At 40.4% G+C, this 15,142-nt stretch overlaps 1 protein-coding gene across 1 annotated transcript; it reads right to left on the bottom strand.

Moving 5' to 3' along the window:
• Nucleotides 1–1,028: 1,028 nt before the first annotated feature.
• Nucleotides 1,029–14,062, bottom strand: LOC128297647 (uncharacterized). The gene is made up of 2 exons (XM_053033328.1): nucleotides 13,925–14,062; nucleotides 1,029–13,507 (listed from the first exon to the last, which is right to left on the bottom strand). Exon 2 carries the CDS (start codon nucleotides 13,498–13,500, stop codon nucleotides 1,564–1,566), a length of 11,937 nt encoding a protein of 3,978 aa, XP_052889288.1. The 5' UTR covers nucleotides 13,501–13,507; nucleotides 13,925–14,062; the 3' UTR covers nucleotides 1,029–1,563.
• Between the last annotated feature and the right edge of the window lie 1,080 nt (nucleotides 14,063–15,142).

The following is a 15,142-nucleotide window of genomic DNA, read 5'->3' as shown; positions in this document are numbered from 1 at the left end:
TGTACTGTTCTTTATCCGTATCGTCGTATGTTGAGCGGTGTCCACGTCCTTCGGGCACCGGCACAGCTCAACTCGTTGGTATATTTATGCAAACTATATACTCAGTATAAAACCGCATGCAATTATGAGGCGCGATCAGCACCTGCTGGTGGCGACGCTTTCTTCTAAACGCTTTTACGTACATACGTGTTTATATGAAGTATTTTGTGGACAGTGTTTTTGTGTGTTTATCAAAAGTTTATTTAATAGTTTGATCTTCGGATTCGTGGTTGAGTTGAGTAAAGGGATCAACGGCGGATCAAACGGTAGACGGAGTAGGTGGTCGTCTAGGGCCTCGCCGTGTTGAAGGCCCCAAAAAATGTGGGTAGTAGTAAAAGGTGTATACATAGGCCCTCTCTCCTTATGCTAGAGGGGGCCCCAAAGGGTACGTTCAGGAGCCCCAGGTTATCCAGGAGAATTTTTTTTTTGAATACTAGATGTTAGAGTACAAGGATTTGAAATAGAGAGACGAACCCTTGCCGTCCGTTCGAGAAGCTTCGCGTAGGATCGTGATAGGCGAATGTTAATCTAGAAATGTTTGAAATACAATCTGCAATTGAACCTCAGCGAATATAGACGTGTCACGAGAATGAAAGAACTATCGGAAAGAGAATTGGTCCCCACACTAGATGTTAAGTATAGTTTAGAAGATATAAAGCCCAGTCGTTCTTCCGATAAAGAAAACAAAAACGCTCTTTGCTGCCGGAACAAATAACAATCTCGTCTACGAATAAAATTTGTTGATATTGTGATATGAGAGAGAATATCTTAAAATGTGTTAAATCTACAATTGATCTATTCTAGCTCATTACCTTATTTGTCATCATTGAATTCTCATCAAAAGCCATTAATGTGGAAGTAAGACGTATAAGTAATACTTCCACATGTATTCGAAATGTTCTTGTAATAAATTTTGTTAAATTGTTCGGTAATAAATGTTTGTCTTATTGTTATTATACATTCTTTATTCATTTTCCTTTAATGGGTATATGAATTTATAAACTTAACAACTAATCTAACGACATATCTAAGCTATTAAACAAACTAAGTTTAATAACTATTCTTAACGTATATGGAAGAGGTACGGGATCGAAGCATACAGCAAGGAACGTAAAGTTTTAATGTGGAAAATAGCCTAGAGACGTCGAATTATTGAGCAGGGTTGAGGAGATGAAAAGGGCTTGGCATGGGAGCGTATTATTTCACTTCAAGACTGTCCCGCCCCTATTCTTGACAACGAATTGGATAGCAAGGACTTTTAATGATTTTTGCACTCGTTCAAGTCTTAGGACAACGGTGGGACAGTAAAGCGACCGCATAACACAAGGTATCGTCTACAATATAAAGTCCTCAAACGTTTTGGGCCTCAGAAGTCAAGGACTATGCGGCGTTTAATTCTACGGTTGAACTATTGTTTATTGCAAATCTGAATCAGTTTAAAAATTATATGGTCTCTCATCAGTTCCGTTCTGTTATATGATCTATCCAATCAGTTTATTGTAAGTCAAAATCTGAACGCGTATTTCATCCAACATTTACTGAAGAAACCAAAGTAACTCGCTGTAGTTGCCTCATTTTCTCAACAATTAGTTCAACCTTTTTTTGTTTACGATCCTCATCCTGATCGAAAGCAACGTAATGAAAAACATCATCATCATTTTTCTGGTTTACTACCGTTACATCAAACCCTTTGACGATCAAACAGCGCAACATGAAGAAACATCCATTTTGAGCCGTCATATGAAGAAGGTTACGACCCTGGTCGTCGGTACTATCCCGATCGGTCGTTCTTTCCAGAAGATATGAGAATGCTTCCATCGACTTCTCATGACAAACATCATCCTTCTTCGGTAACAATCTCATGACCATCACAATGGTTCTGTTGGAGATGGCCATGTTGGTCTTCTGTACAATGTATTTCCCCATCTGCAAGTTCCCCTCATGCACTGCTGTGGCGAGAAGAGCTTCGATAACGTGTCCTTCGTTCAGGATATCTTTCTCATCATATTCAGGCAACGGCATTCCAACGTTCGTGGAACTTTGTACACAACAAGTTTTGGGATAGTGTTTTTTATCCAACGGTGGTATGCTGTCATCACCCGGAGCATAATCGTCTACGACAATGTCTGTATCGTCTACAATATTAGTGTTGATACGGAGGCACAGTGCGTGAAAAAGACCCTTGAATGAGCTGATTTGATTGCGATTTATACAAGACTTAACGGCAGAGATGAGCTCAGCCACAGATTTCATTTGGGGAAGAAGCGAATTGTTTTCATCTACAAAATATGTTTTAATATCATGTGCATTGTTCTCCGATGCTATTTGAAACAACTGACTCGAAAGTTCGGTTGATATTCTTTCCCGAATGCTCAATTGGGAAACAAGATGTTTGAATATACCGATCATATTATACTTCGAGCAATACTCTAAGACTGTCAAAGATTCGAGTTCCGTATGGCGAGAAAACACGTCAAACTGTTTTTCGTAGAGCAAATATTCTACTGATCGAACGTGTAGTCGATTCGCAATCGCCCTGGAGTGGCCATGAGAGTTTAAAAAGTCTGCATAGTAATGTGCACTCGTTATTAAACTCCGTAAATTGTTTGACAATATCTGTTGGAGCAAGTTGTCCTCATCCACCACTGCTCCAACAGTTAGCAGGTGTTGTACTGTATCTTCGTAACGATTTGCAAATGCATAGTCCAAAGCGGTCCACTGGAAAAATTTATCTTTTGTATTTACTGCCTGACGAGACATTTTTTCTGTCAGCATATTTACTATCTCTCCGGATAGATATGTCACTGCTAAGTGAAGCGGTAATCGACCAACGGCATCCTTCTCGAATACAACCGAAGGATGCTTGGAGAGTAACGCACGAACTTGTTCTGCTGATTGATTGATTACAGCCAAGTGAAGATCACACCTCTCACTATCTTTTGTTATTAAACGATTTAGGAAATCACGAGTTCGGTATTGTTTACTGCTTCCGCTGTATCCAGTCCAAAATGTCCACGATCGGAAGAAGCTCTCACTTCGCATGCGTTGTTGATTGTCGAATATCCAACAGGCAGCATAATACTCCGCAAATATTACTTGAGCAAACTTGGGAATACCATCGCGAACTTGTTGAATAATACTAGCCTTCGCATTACTCTGACCTGCTTCCCGCAAACATTGCATAGCTTCCTGCTGTTCCGGGTCGGACAACAGCTTAGCTAAGTCCTCTTTACTGAATATGACGTACAACGCTAGCAGAGCATACTGTTGTTTGTTGAGCTTTTCCTTACTTTGTGTGTTTTGATTTGTGCATGCTTCTAGCAAATTGCTATCTGAGTCGACCATACGGTCCAAATCATCGAACCAATGCATGTAGCCTTTAATCAACAAGAATTCCAATATTTTATCAGTGCGATCTTCATCCTGATTGAACGCAACATAGTGAAAGACGTTCCAACCGTTGCTTATGTTAGCCGTTGCTGCATCAAACTCGTTGGCGATCAAACAGCGCAACATGAAGAAACATCCATTTTGAGCCGTCATATGAAGAAGGTTACGACCCTGGTCGTCGGTACTATCCCGATCGGTCGTTCTTTCCAGAAGATATGAGAATGCATCCATCGACTTCTCATGACAAATATCATCCTTCTTCGGTAACAATCTCATGACCATCACAATGGTTCTGTTGGAGATGGCCATGTTGGTCTTCTGCACAATGTATTTCACCATCGGCAAGTTCCCCTCATGCACTGCTGTGGCGAGAAGAGCTTCGATAACGTGTCCTTCGTTCAGGATATCTTTCTCATCATATTCAGGCAACGGCATTCCAACGTTCGTGGAACTTTGTACACAACAAGTTTTGGGATAGTGTTTTTTATCCAACGGTGGTATGCTGTCATCACCCGGAGCATAATCGTCTACGACAATGTCTGTATCGTCTACAATATTAGTGTTGATACGAAGGCACAGTGCGTGAAAAAGACCCTTGAATGAGCTGATTTGATTGCGATTTATACAAGACTTAACGGCAGAGATGAGCTCAGCCACAGATTTCATTTGGGGAAGAAGCGAATTGTTTTCATCTACAAAATATGTTTTAATATCATGTGCATTGTTCTCCGATGCTATTTGAAACAACTGACTCGAAAGTTCGGTTGATATTCTTTCCCGAATGCTCAATTGGGAAACAAGATGTTTGAATATACCGATCATATTATACTTCGAGCAATACTCTAAGACTGTCAAAGATTCGAGTTCCGTATGGCGAGAAAACACGTCAAACTGTTTTTCGTAGAGCAAATATTCTACTGATCGAACGTGTAGTCGATTCGCAATCGCCCTGGAGTGGCCATGAGAGTTTAAAAAGTCTGCATAGTAATGTGCACCCGTTATTAAACTCCGTAAATTGTTTGACAATATCTGTTGGAGCAAGTTGTCCTCATCCACCACTGCTCCAACAGTTAGCAGGTGTTGTACTGTATCTTCGTAACGACTTGCAAATGCATAGTCCAAAGCGGTCCACTGGAAAAATTTATCTTTTGTATTTACTGCCTGACGAGACATTTTTTCTGTCAGCATATTTACTATCTCTCCGGATAGATATGTCACTGCTAAGTGAAGCGGTAATCGACCAACGGCATCCTTCTCGAATACAACCGAAGGATCCTTGGAGAGTAACGCACGAACTTGTTGTGCTGATTGATTGATTACAGCCAAGTGAAGATCACACCTCTCACTATCTTTTGTTATTAAACGATTTAGGAAATCACGAGTTCGGTATTGTTTACTGCTTCCGCTGTATCCAGTCCAAAATGTCCACGATCGGAAGAAGCTCTCACTTCGCATGCGTTGTTGATTGTCGAATATCCAACAGGCAGCATAATACTCCGCAAATATTACTTGAGCAAACTTGGGAATACCATCGCGAACTTGTTGAATAATACTAGTCTTCGCATTACTCTGACCTGCTTCCCGCAAGCATTGCATAGCTTCCTGCTGTTCCGGGTCGAACAACAGCTCAGCTAAGTCCTCTTTACTGAATATGACGTACAACGCTAGCAGAGCATACTGTTGTTTGTTGAGCTTTTCCTTACTTTGTGTGTTTTGATTTGTGCATGCTTCTAGCAAATTGCTATCTGAGTCGACCATACGGTCCAAATCATCGAACCAATGCATGTAGCCTTTAATCAACAAGAATTCCAATATTTTATCAGTGCGATCTTCATCCTGATTGAACGCAATATAGTGAAAGACGTTCCAACCGTTGCTTATGTTAGCCGTTGCTGGATCGAACCCTTTGACGATCAAACAGCGCAACATGAAGAAACATCCATTTTGAGCCGTCATATGAAGAAGGTTACGACCCTGGTCGTCGGTACTATCCCGATCGGTCGTTCTTTCCAGAAGATATGAGAATGCATCCATCGACTTCTCATGACAAATATCATCCTTCTTCGGTAACAATCTCATGACCATCACAATGGTTCTGTTGGAGATGGCCATGTTGGTCTTCTGCACAATGTATTTCACCATCGGCAAGTTCCCCTCATGCACTGCTGTGGCGAGAAGAGCTTCGATAACGTGTCCTTCGTTCAGGATATCTTTCTCATCATATTCAGGCAACGGCATTCCAACGTTCGTGGAACTTTGTACACAACAAGTTTTGGGATAGTGTTTTTTATCCAACGGTGGTATGCTGTCATCACCCGGAGCATAATCGTCTACGACAATGTCTGTATCGTCTACAATATTAGTGTTGATACGGAGGCACAGTGCGTGAAAAAGACCCTTGAATGAGCTGATTTGATTGCGATTGATACAAGACTTAACGGCAGAGATGAGCTCAGCCACAGATTTCATTTGGGGAAGAAGCGAATTGTTTTCATCTACAAAATATGTTTTAATATCATGTGCATTGTTCTCCGATGCTATTTGAAACAACTGACTCGAAAGTTCGGTTGATATTCTTTCCCGAATGCTCAATTGGGAAACAAGATGTTTGAATATACCGATCATATTATACTTCGAGCAATACTCTAAGACTGTCAAAGATTCGAGTTCCGTATGGCGAGAAAACACGTCAAACTGTTTTTCGTAGAGCAAATATTCTACTGATCGAACGAGTAGTCGATTCGCAATCGCCCTGGAGTGGTCATGAGAGTTTAAAAAGTCTGCATAAAGATGTGCACCCCATATTAACGAAAATATATTGTTTGACAATATCTGTTGGAGCAAGTTGTCCTCATCCACCACTGCTCCAACAGTTAGCAGGTGTTGTACTGTATCTTCGTAAAGATTTGCAAATGCATAGTCCAAAGCGGTCCACTGGAAAAATTTATCTTTTGTATTTACTGCCTGACGAGACATTTTTTCTGTCAGCATATTTACTATCTCTCCGGATGAATATGTCACTGCTAAGTGAAGCGGTAATCGACCAACGGCATCCTTCTCGAATACAACCGAAGGATCCTTGGAGAGTAACGCACGAACTTGTTGTGCTGATTGATTGATTACAGCCAAGTGAAGATCACACCTCTCACTATCTTTTGTTATTAAACGATTTAGGAAATCACGAGTTCGGTATTGTTTACTGCTTCCGCTGTATCCAGTCCAAAATGTCCACGATCGGAAGAAGCTCTCACTTCGCATGCGTTGTTGATTGTCGAATATCCAACAGGCAGCATAATACTCCGCAAATATTACTTGAGCAAACTTGGGAATACCATCGCGAACTTGTTGAATAATACTAGCCTTCGCATTACTCTGACCTGCTTTCCGCAAGCATTGCATAGCTTCCTGCTGTTCCGGGTCGAACAACAGCTCAGCTAAGTCCTCTTTACTGAATATGACGTACAACGCTAGCAGAGCATACTGTTGTTTGTTGAGCTTTTCCTTACTTTGTGTGTTTTGATTTGTGCATGCTTCTAGCAAATTGCTATCTGAGTCGACCATACGGTCCAAATCATCGAACCAATGCATGTAGCCTTTAATCAACAAGAATTCCAATATTTTATCAGTGCGATCTTCATCCTGATTGAACGCAATATAGTGAAAGACGTTCCAACCGTTGCTTATGTTAGCCGTTGCTGCATCAAACCCGTTGGCGATCAAACAGCGCAACATGAAGAAACATCCATTTTGAGCCGTCATATGAAGAAGGTTACGACCCTGGTCGTCGGTACTATCCCGATCGGTCGTTCTTTCCAGAAGATATGAGAATGCATCCATCGACTTCTCATGACAAATATCATCCTTCTTCGGTAACAATCTCATGACCATCACAATGGTTCTGTTGGAGATGGCCATGTTGGTCTTCTGCACAATGTATTTCACCATCGGCAAGTTCCCCTCATGCACTGCTGTGGCGAGAAGAGCTTCGATAACGTGTCCTTCGTTCAGGATATCTTTCTCATCATATTCAGGCAACGGCATTCCAACGTTCGTGGAACTTTGTACACAACAAATTTTTGGATAGTGTTTTTTATCCAACGGTGGTATGCTGTCATCACCCGGAGCATAATCGTCTACGACAATGTCTGTATCGGCTACTATATGAGTGTTGATACGGAGGCACAGTGCATGAAAAAGGCTCTTGAATGAGCTGATTTTATTGCGATTGATACAAGACTTAACGGCAGAGATGAGCTCAGCCACAGATTTCATTTGGGGAAGAAGCGAATTGTTTTCATCCACAAAATATGTTTTAATATCATGTGCATTGTTCTCCGATGCTATTTGAAACAACTGACTCGAAAGTTCGGTTGATATTCTTTCCCGAATGCTCAATTGGGAAACAAGATGTTTGAATATACCGATCATATTATACTTCGAGCAATACTCTAAGACTGTCAAAGATTCGAGTTCCGTATGGCGAGAAAACACGTCAAACTGTTTTTCGTAGAGCAAATATTCTACTGATCGAACGAGTAGTCGATTCGCAATCGCCCTGGAGTGGTCATGAGAGTTTAAAAAGTCTGCATAGTAATGTGCACCCGTTATTAAACTCCGTAAATTGTTTGACAATATCTGTTGGAGCAAGTTGTCCTCATCCACCACTGCTCCAACAGTTAGCAGGTGTTGTACTGTATCTTCGTAACGACTTGCAAATGCATAGTCCAAAGCGGTCCACTGGAAAAATTTATCTTTTGTATTTACTGCCTGACGAGACATTTTTTCTGTCAGCATATGTACTATCTCTTCGGATGAATATGTCACTGCTAAGTGAAGCGGTAATCGACCAACGGCATCCTTCTCGAATACAACCGAAGGATGCTTGGAGAGTAACGCACGAACTTGTTGTGCTGATTGATTGATTACAGCCAAGTGAAGATCACACCTCTCACTATCTTTTGTTATTAAACGATTTAGGAAATCACGAGTTCGGTATTGTTTACTGCTTCCGCTGTATCCAGTCCAAAATGTCCACGATCGGAAGAAGCTCTCACTTCGCATGCGTTGTTGATTGTCGAATATCCAACAGGCAGCATAATACTCCGCAAATATTACTTGAGCAAACTTGGGAATACCATCGCGAACTTGTTGAATAATACTAGTCTTCGCATTACTCTGACCTGCTTCCCGCAAACATTGCATAGCTTCCTGCTGTTCCGGGTCGGACAACAGCTTAGCTAAGTCCTCTTTACTGAATATGACGTACAACGCTAGCAGGGCATACTGTTTTTTGTTGAGCTTTTCCTTACTTTGTGTGTTTTGATTTGTGCATGCTTTTAGCAAATTGCTCTCTGAGTCGACCATACGGTCCAAATCATCGAACCAATGCATGTAGCCTTTAATCAACAAGAATTCCAATATTTTATCAGTGCGATCTTCATCCTGATTGAACGCAATATAGTGAAAGACGTTCCAACCGTTGCTTATGTTAGCCGTTGCTGCATCAAACCCGTTGGCGATCAAACAGCGCAACATGAAGAAACATCCATTTTGAGCCGTCATATGAAGAAGGTTACGACCCTGGTCGTCGGTACTATCCCGATCGGTCGTTCTTTCCAGAAGATATGAGAATGCATCCATCGACTTCTCATGACAAATATCATCCTTCTTCGGTAACAATCTCATGACCATCACAATGGTTCTGTTGGAGATGGCCATGTTGGTCTTCTGCACAATGTATTTCACCATCGGCAAGTTCCCCTCATGCACTGCTGTGGCGAGAAGAGCTTCGATAACGTGTCCTTCGTTCAGGATATCTTTCTCATCATATTCAGGCAACGGCATTCCAACGTTCGTGGAACTTTGTACACAACAAGTTTTGGGATAGTGTTTTTTATCCAACGGTGGTATGCTGTCATCACCCGGAGTATAATCGTCTACGACAATGCCTGTATCGTCTACCATATGAGTGTTGATACGGAGGCACAATGCGTTAAAAATGTGTGGAAATAAATAGCTGTAATTTTCATGGATAGAATCTCGTACAGCAGCAATGTGCCCAGGAATACTTTCTAGTTCGGGAAGAAGCGTATAAATTTGTTCTGTTAAATGTACAACTATATCATGTGCTTTGTTCTCCGATGCTATTTTAAAAACTTGATTGATTTCTTGCGTTGAAATCATTCTTTGTTTGCGAATTTGAGATAGCAATTGCTCGAACAATCCAATCATATTGTACTTCGAGCAGTACTCTAAGACCGTCAAATATTCAAGCTCTCTATGATTAACAAGTGTTTTAAGACGTTTTTCATTCAGCAAATTTTCAACTAGGTCTAAGAGAACTTGTTTTATAATTGTGTGGAAATGATCGTGACGGAACTTTAACAATACGTCGATTTCGTGTGCAATAATTAAAATATGATTTAACTTGTTTGATAATATCTGTTTAAGCAGTGCGTCCCTATTCACATCAGCTTCAGCAGTAAGTAGAGCATTGACGGCTGTACTGCACCTCATGGCAAATGCGTAATCTAAAGCGGTCCACCCTAAAAGGTCATCTTTCGTATTAATAGACTGTCGAGGCGTTTTTTCTATAAGCAATTTCTGTATTGTTATTGAAGGATATATCACTGCCAAGTGAAGCGGTAAACGACCAACGGCATCTTTCAATAATGCAACAGAAGAATCATTGGACAGCAGCTCACGGAGCTGTTGTTCCGATTGATTGATTATAGCCATGTGAATATCATTTCGCTCTCTCGCACAATCTCTTAGTATCAAATGATTAAGAAAATCCCGAGTGCGGTACTCCTCGACACCCCAATATTCCCACGATCGGAAGAAGCTCTCACTTCTCATGCGATGTTTATTGCTGTATATCCAATAGGCTGAAAAATATTCAGCGAAAATGCGATGACTGAATTGGGGTACATCATCTCGAATTTCTCGAATAATCCCAGTCTTTTCATTCCCTACAACTACTTCCCGCATAAACCCGACAGCTTGCTTGCGTTCGTCGTCGGTGAACAAGATGTCGTTAACTCTTTTGTTAAAAATGACCAACATGGCCAGCAGAGCATGACCGCTTTTTAAATCATTGTTTGCTTTAACATGTGATTCTATTTGAACGGGAGTTTTAGATGCAAAATCTATGTCTCCTGCCTTTTCGTTATTTCGTATTCTCAATTTTTCGTCTATGAAATAGCTTATAATTTGTAACTGATCAAACTTTGTTTCTTCGAACAGTTCGGTAGACACTGCTTGCCCTCGAACGCTTTGACGAGTTTTTACTTTCGATAGGAAGATATTGGCGGCCATATCCAGATAAAGTGGTATGATTTTCATATCTGGTATACTGTTGTTTGTAAACGTGTACATACTTTTCAAAATCTTTAACTGAAGGTCTTCATTGCTTATTTTGTACTCTTCCATTTCTCGCTCTAGATAGTTGATGAAAAATAGTACTCGATCGGTCTGAGAAAAGGGTACAATTCGCCACATTTTACAACCAGAGAAAGTGTACTTAAATTCGTCTGTAAAATTGTATGGTCTAGTCGAGAGATACAAATTTCGAATGCCATGAAGAGTAGCCAATCTTGCGAAATATGCCATAACAAAATCCTTGTAATGGGGTGCTATTTCGTCAACCCCGTCTAATAAACAAACTGACTGCTGACCGTTAAGTTTGCTTACAAAGAATCGCAACTGTAGTAGTAGGTCAACAGATAGTTGTGTTTCTTTCATCAATCCGTCATCAATTTGAATTGAATTGTTTGAAACACTTAAATGTTCTGCTAAGTCTTTTGCCTTCTTTCTCTCGTTAACGAGTTGTTTAGTTGATCTAATATTGATGTTAGGAACGATGAGAGTCATATGCCAAAGACAATAGAAGATTCTGATTATTTGTGTATCATCAAGGGATTCAGGGTTTAAATGTTGTAAATCAGAGAAATCAGGAGAATGTTCTAAAGCATTCATTCGAATGACATACAACGATGCATTGTCTTTCGAGATGGCAGATGCCAGCCACGTAAAATAGGTGGATTTTCCATAACCGGCTTCATCTAAAAAGATATGAATTTTACCATTGTTCACATTGTTAAAAGCTGCAGGAAATCGACTAGCTTGCTGTTTTTGGGCTATGATTGATTGTAGCATTACTGCAGTGATTTCCTGTTCAACCAAATGCGGTTCAAATTTTTGCTTATCTTCAGAGTATGGTGCACAGGAGCGCGGAATGTACCAAGATGCAATTTTTTCAAAGTTCTTTACGTTCACATTTTCTGCCATTTCGATTTTGCCACTTTTATCTAAAACATCGAATAACAAGCTCAAACTATCATTATCTCTCACAAGTGCGTCTAGGGCAGTAGTCGTTCCAAACAGGTTGAAGTGATCATGTTGCTCAAACAACTGCTTCCTGGCTTCCTCGGTAAGATCGCTAACGAACAAACGACCTTTCGACAGGTCGTCTGCGGTTGCTGCTTCTACTATGATTATTTTCGTCTTATACGACTCTGTGCAATGTCTAATTGCACCAAGCATAGCGCTTTCTTGCTGTCCAAGAATTGTTACAATGTATTCACTGGATAGATCAACCGCTGCAAAGAACTCCATCAGTTTATCAATGACATCAAACATTTTGTCTTTAAACTTGGATGAAGTGACGTCCACAAAAAGACACCGATAGTGACGCAAAGCCAAGGTTTGTGCAACAATTAAACAGTTCACTTGCATATTCGTTGTGTGACGGTAAGGATAAACATCATAACGCGGTGTATTGTTAATGAAATCATACAGTGCATTTTTAAGACGATTTGGTTCTACATTGATATCAGAATATCTGACATGCATTGCATCAAGATACTCATTTGTAGATGATCGAACCATGGTAAAAATTTCATTGGTATTGGTTTCAACAAAGTGTTGTTTCAAGTCCTGCCATTTTATGTGAGTTGATTTATTCATACTGTCCAATAGCAACCTGAGCAGACTGTTGTACGTGCTTTCACGATTGCTCATCCATGGTGGCATTAAATCGTTAATCTTCTTTAACATTTCCGTTTCACTCATTGATCCACTCACGAACATGAACTTATCGAAGAACTGTTGAATGATTACGTCAACCATTTCATAGTATTGCGTTTCGCCGTACAATGAATTCTTGTCAATATCTAGAATGGATTCGGAAAATGATGGATCTACCTTAATTCTAACATTTTCCCAATTCACTTCGTTTTTCCTCGTAAGTTTGATGTACTCCTGCACAAAACCGGATCCTAATCTTCCTACGAGTGTTGATTCATCTGCAGCTCGAAACTCTTCATTGAATTGAAGTGTTCCAGAATCATGAATTTCGACACATTTAGCAATCAAATTAACGTTAATCTTGAACATATAAATGTTCGATGGCATTTGCTTTTTCTTGTGGACATAATCTGCGATCATGCATCCTAGCTTTTCTAAACTAGCCATTCTTAGCTCATCCTTCAAACTTTCAATTTCTGTTTGACTATTAAATCTGTAACACGTTGCTTCTATGACCTTGCAGAATGATAGAATGTTGTCGGCGTCAGGCTCTCGCGGAACAAAATTATTATTATTAAGGAGTTTTTTATCAAATGATTGGTTGGTGCACAAAATGTATGTATGGGAACCCTTCAAAGATGGATCATATCCGTGCAAATACGACGTAAAATACTTAGGAATTGAAAATTGGGCCTTAGTGTTCCATTTCGTGAGCAAAGCATCCTTTGTGATTGATGTTTTTTTCACCTGCATATGTTTTGCCTGAATATAAACACAATCGAATTCTTCCGGTGTCGACGACAAAGAGTAGCGAAACACGACGTCATCAAATTTGCCAGCGTTAGGGTCTTCCATGGTGAACTTAAAGTCGAATAATTTACCTTTTCGACGCAGGTCAATGGCACGAAGCATTATCACCAGTGCCACTCGCAGGTGATAGGAGGTCCCGTGTATGCCAGTTTTTCCTTGTGAAACTTCGTTTGCTGGAGGTTTGGAATTCTGTCCTATTTGGAGGTTTCCATGTTCGTTTTGGGATGGTTCCATTGTTATGCTGATAAGTGAAACACAAGAACAAAACATTAAACGAAATCCAATCCAATGATATTTCCGATTATAGAGATGACTTAGCAAAACCGATAAGAGGCTATCGCATTCCCATTACTCCAACTGTCTATCTTTGACTCAGCTCAATAGATGAGATCGCAATACAAATGAGATCACAATCAAATAAAAATGGAAAACGATTTGATCGCTACACTAAAAAAACTTCCGTATGCTAATGATCTCTTAATATAATGATGATTTAATATTAAAGTAATGATGGCCATCGTTGGAAGTAAACGCTACCAAGAAGAGGATACGGCATTAAACTAAATTTGCTTCTCGGATTGCTAATCGACCTGAATACATATATACGTTAATGCATTAATGAATATAGCAACATAAAGCTCTACAGCTTATAACTTACCCAATCAGTTATCAAATCAAAGTTGAATTGTAAAAACGACTATGTCCGAGTAGGAATAACTTCGTTTGCTTAAACGCCAAGGCTAAAAGGGCTGTAGATATTTTATTTTCTTTTTCGCGAAGAGCGATGGTTCCTTCCAGATGGTGTTCCAAGCTTCAAACACTTGGGGCTGGAAAAGAAAAAGAAAAATATTGAATTCCTTATGGCGCATGTCACACGAAATATTTGCACTAGCTTTAAGACGTTTGACGTTTCCTTAGCGGTTTACTTAACAACTCTTGCTAGAATCCACGCAATTAATGAGCGTCTGAATTGATTTAATAATTTTGTGTTCTTTAGTGTAGGACATTATCATAAACTTAAAACAAAATTATAATAAAACAAATTAAAATGCTCTTATCCGCCCGGTCGGTCGCTCCCTAGTTGGAGCCGAGAATGCTCTCTGATCTCCGTCCTGATTTGTGCCGCGCTCTTACTACTACAACGATAGTGTGTAACATTCATTGAGAGTGATAGCGTTAGAACACAGGGTGGTTTCCAACATCCCCTAGAACATCGAAACAGCTAGAATATCGGAGGTCTTCTAGCTCGTGGTTACGATGCTTAAGATGAGGTTACGTCGGTCGTTGCAACTTCTGAAGACAAAGTTGACTCCGGACACACAAATACTTCAGACGGTAAAATGGGTAACGACGCTACTGATGACACTCAGACGTTGATAAGGATGACGATGACACAGATGTTGATGACGATGATGATGGTACATCCAAGGACTGTGGCATTGATGTCGTAGATGGATACAGGGACAGCTTCGGGTTGGAACAGGTAACCTCTACCGAAGAAGAAGAGCAACAGTCACTAATACTCCAAGCGTCCAGCATTTTATCGAAAATCATCGTAGCATCCTCTGAGTATCGTTGGCTATCAGACCTTCCATGGGTATTACCGGTGGCGCGAAGTCGTAACTGGTTGACATGAACTTTGAGTTTAATACCGGATGTGGTTCTAACCTAGTACACTTCGCTTCCAACCCGTTTATCGATGAATCCAGGAACCCATCTCCATGTGTTTGCTTAGCGCTTAGCGTACACATAATCATCGATGTCGAACTTTCTCTGCTTAAACTGCGAACTTCTCGTACTGGGCGAAGTTTTCGGTGGTGGTCGTAACTGCTCCAGAATCGTGCGTATCCTTCGACCAAACATTACATCTGCAGGG

This window comes from Anopheles moucheti, chromosome 2, assembly GCF_943734755.1.
Source record: "Anopheles moucheti chromosome 2, idAnoMoucSN_F20_07, whole genome shotgun sequence".
NCBI lineage: Eukaryota > Metazoa > Arthropoda > Insecta > Diptera > Culicidae > Anopheles > Anopheles moucheti.
The sequence above is the reverse complement of the archived record's forward strand: the minus strand, read 5'-3'. Positions and strand labels throughout refer to the sequence as shown.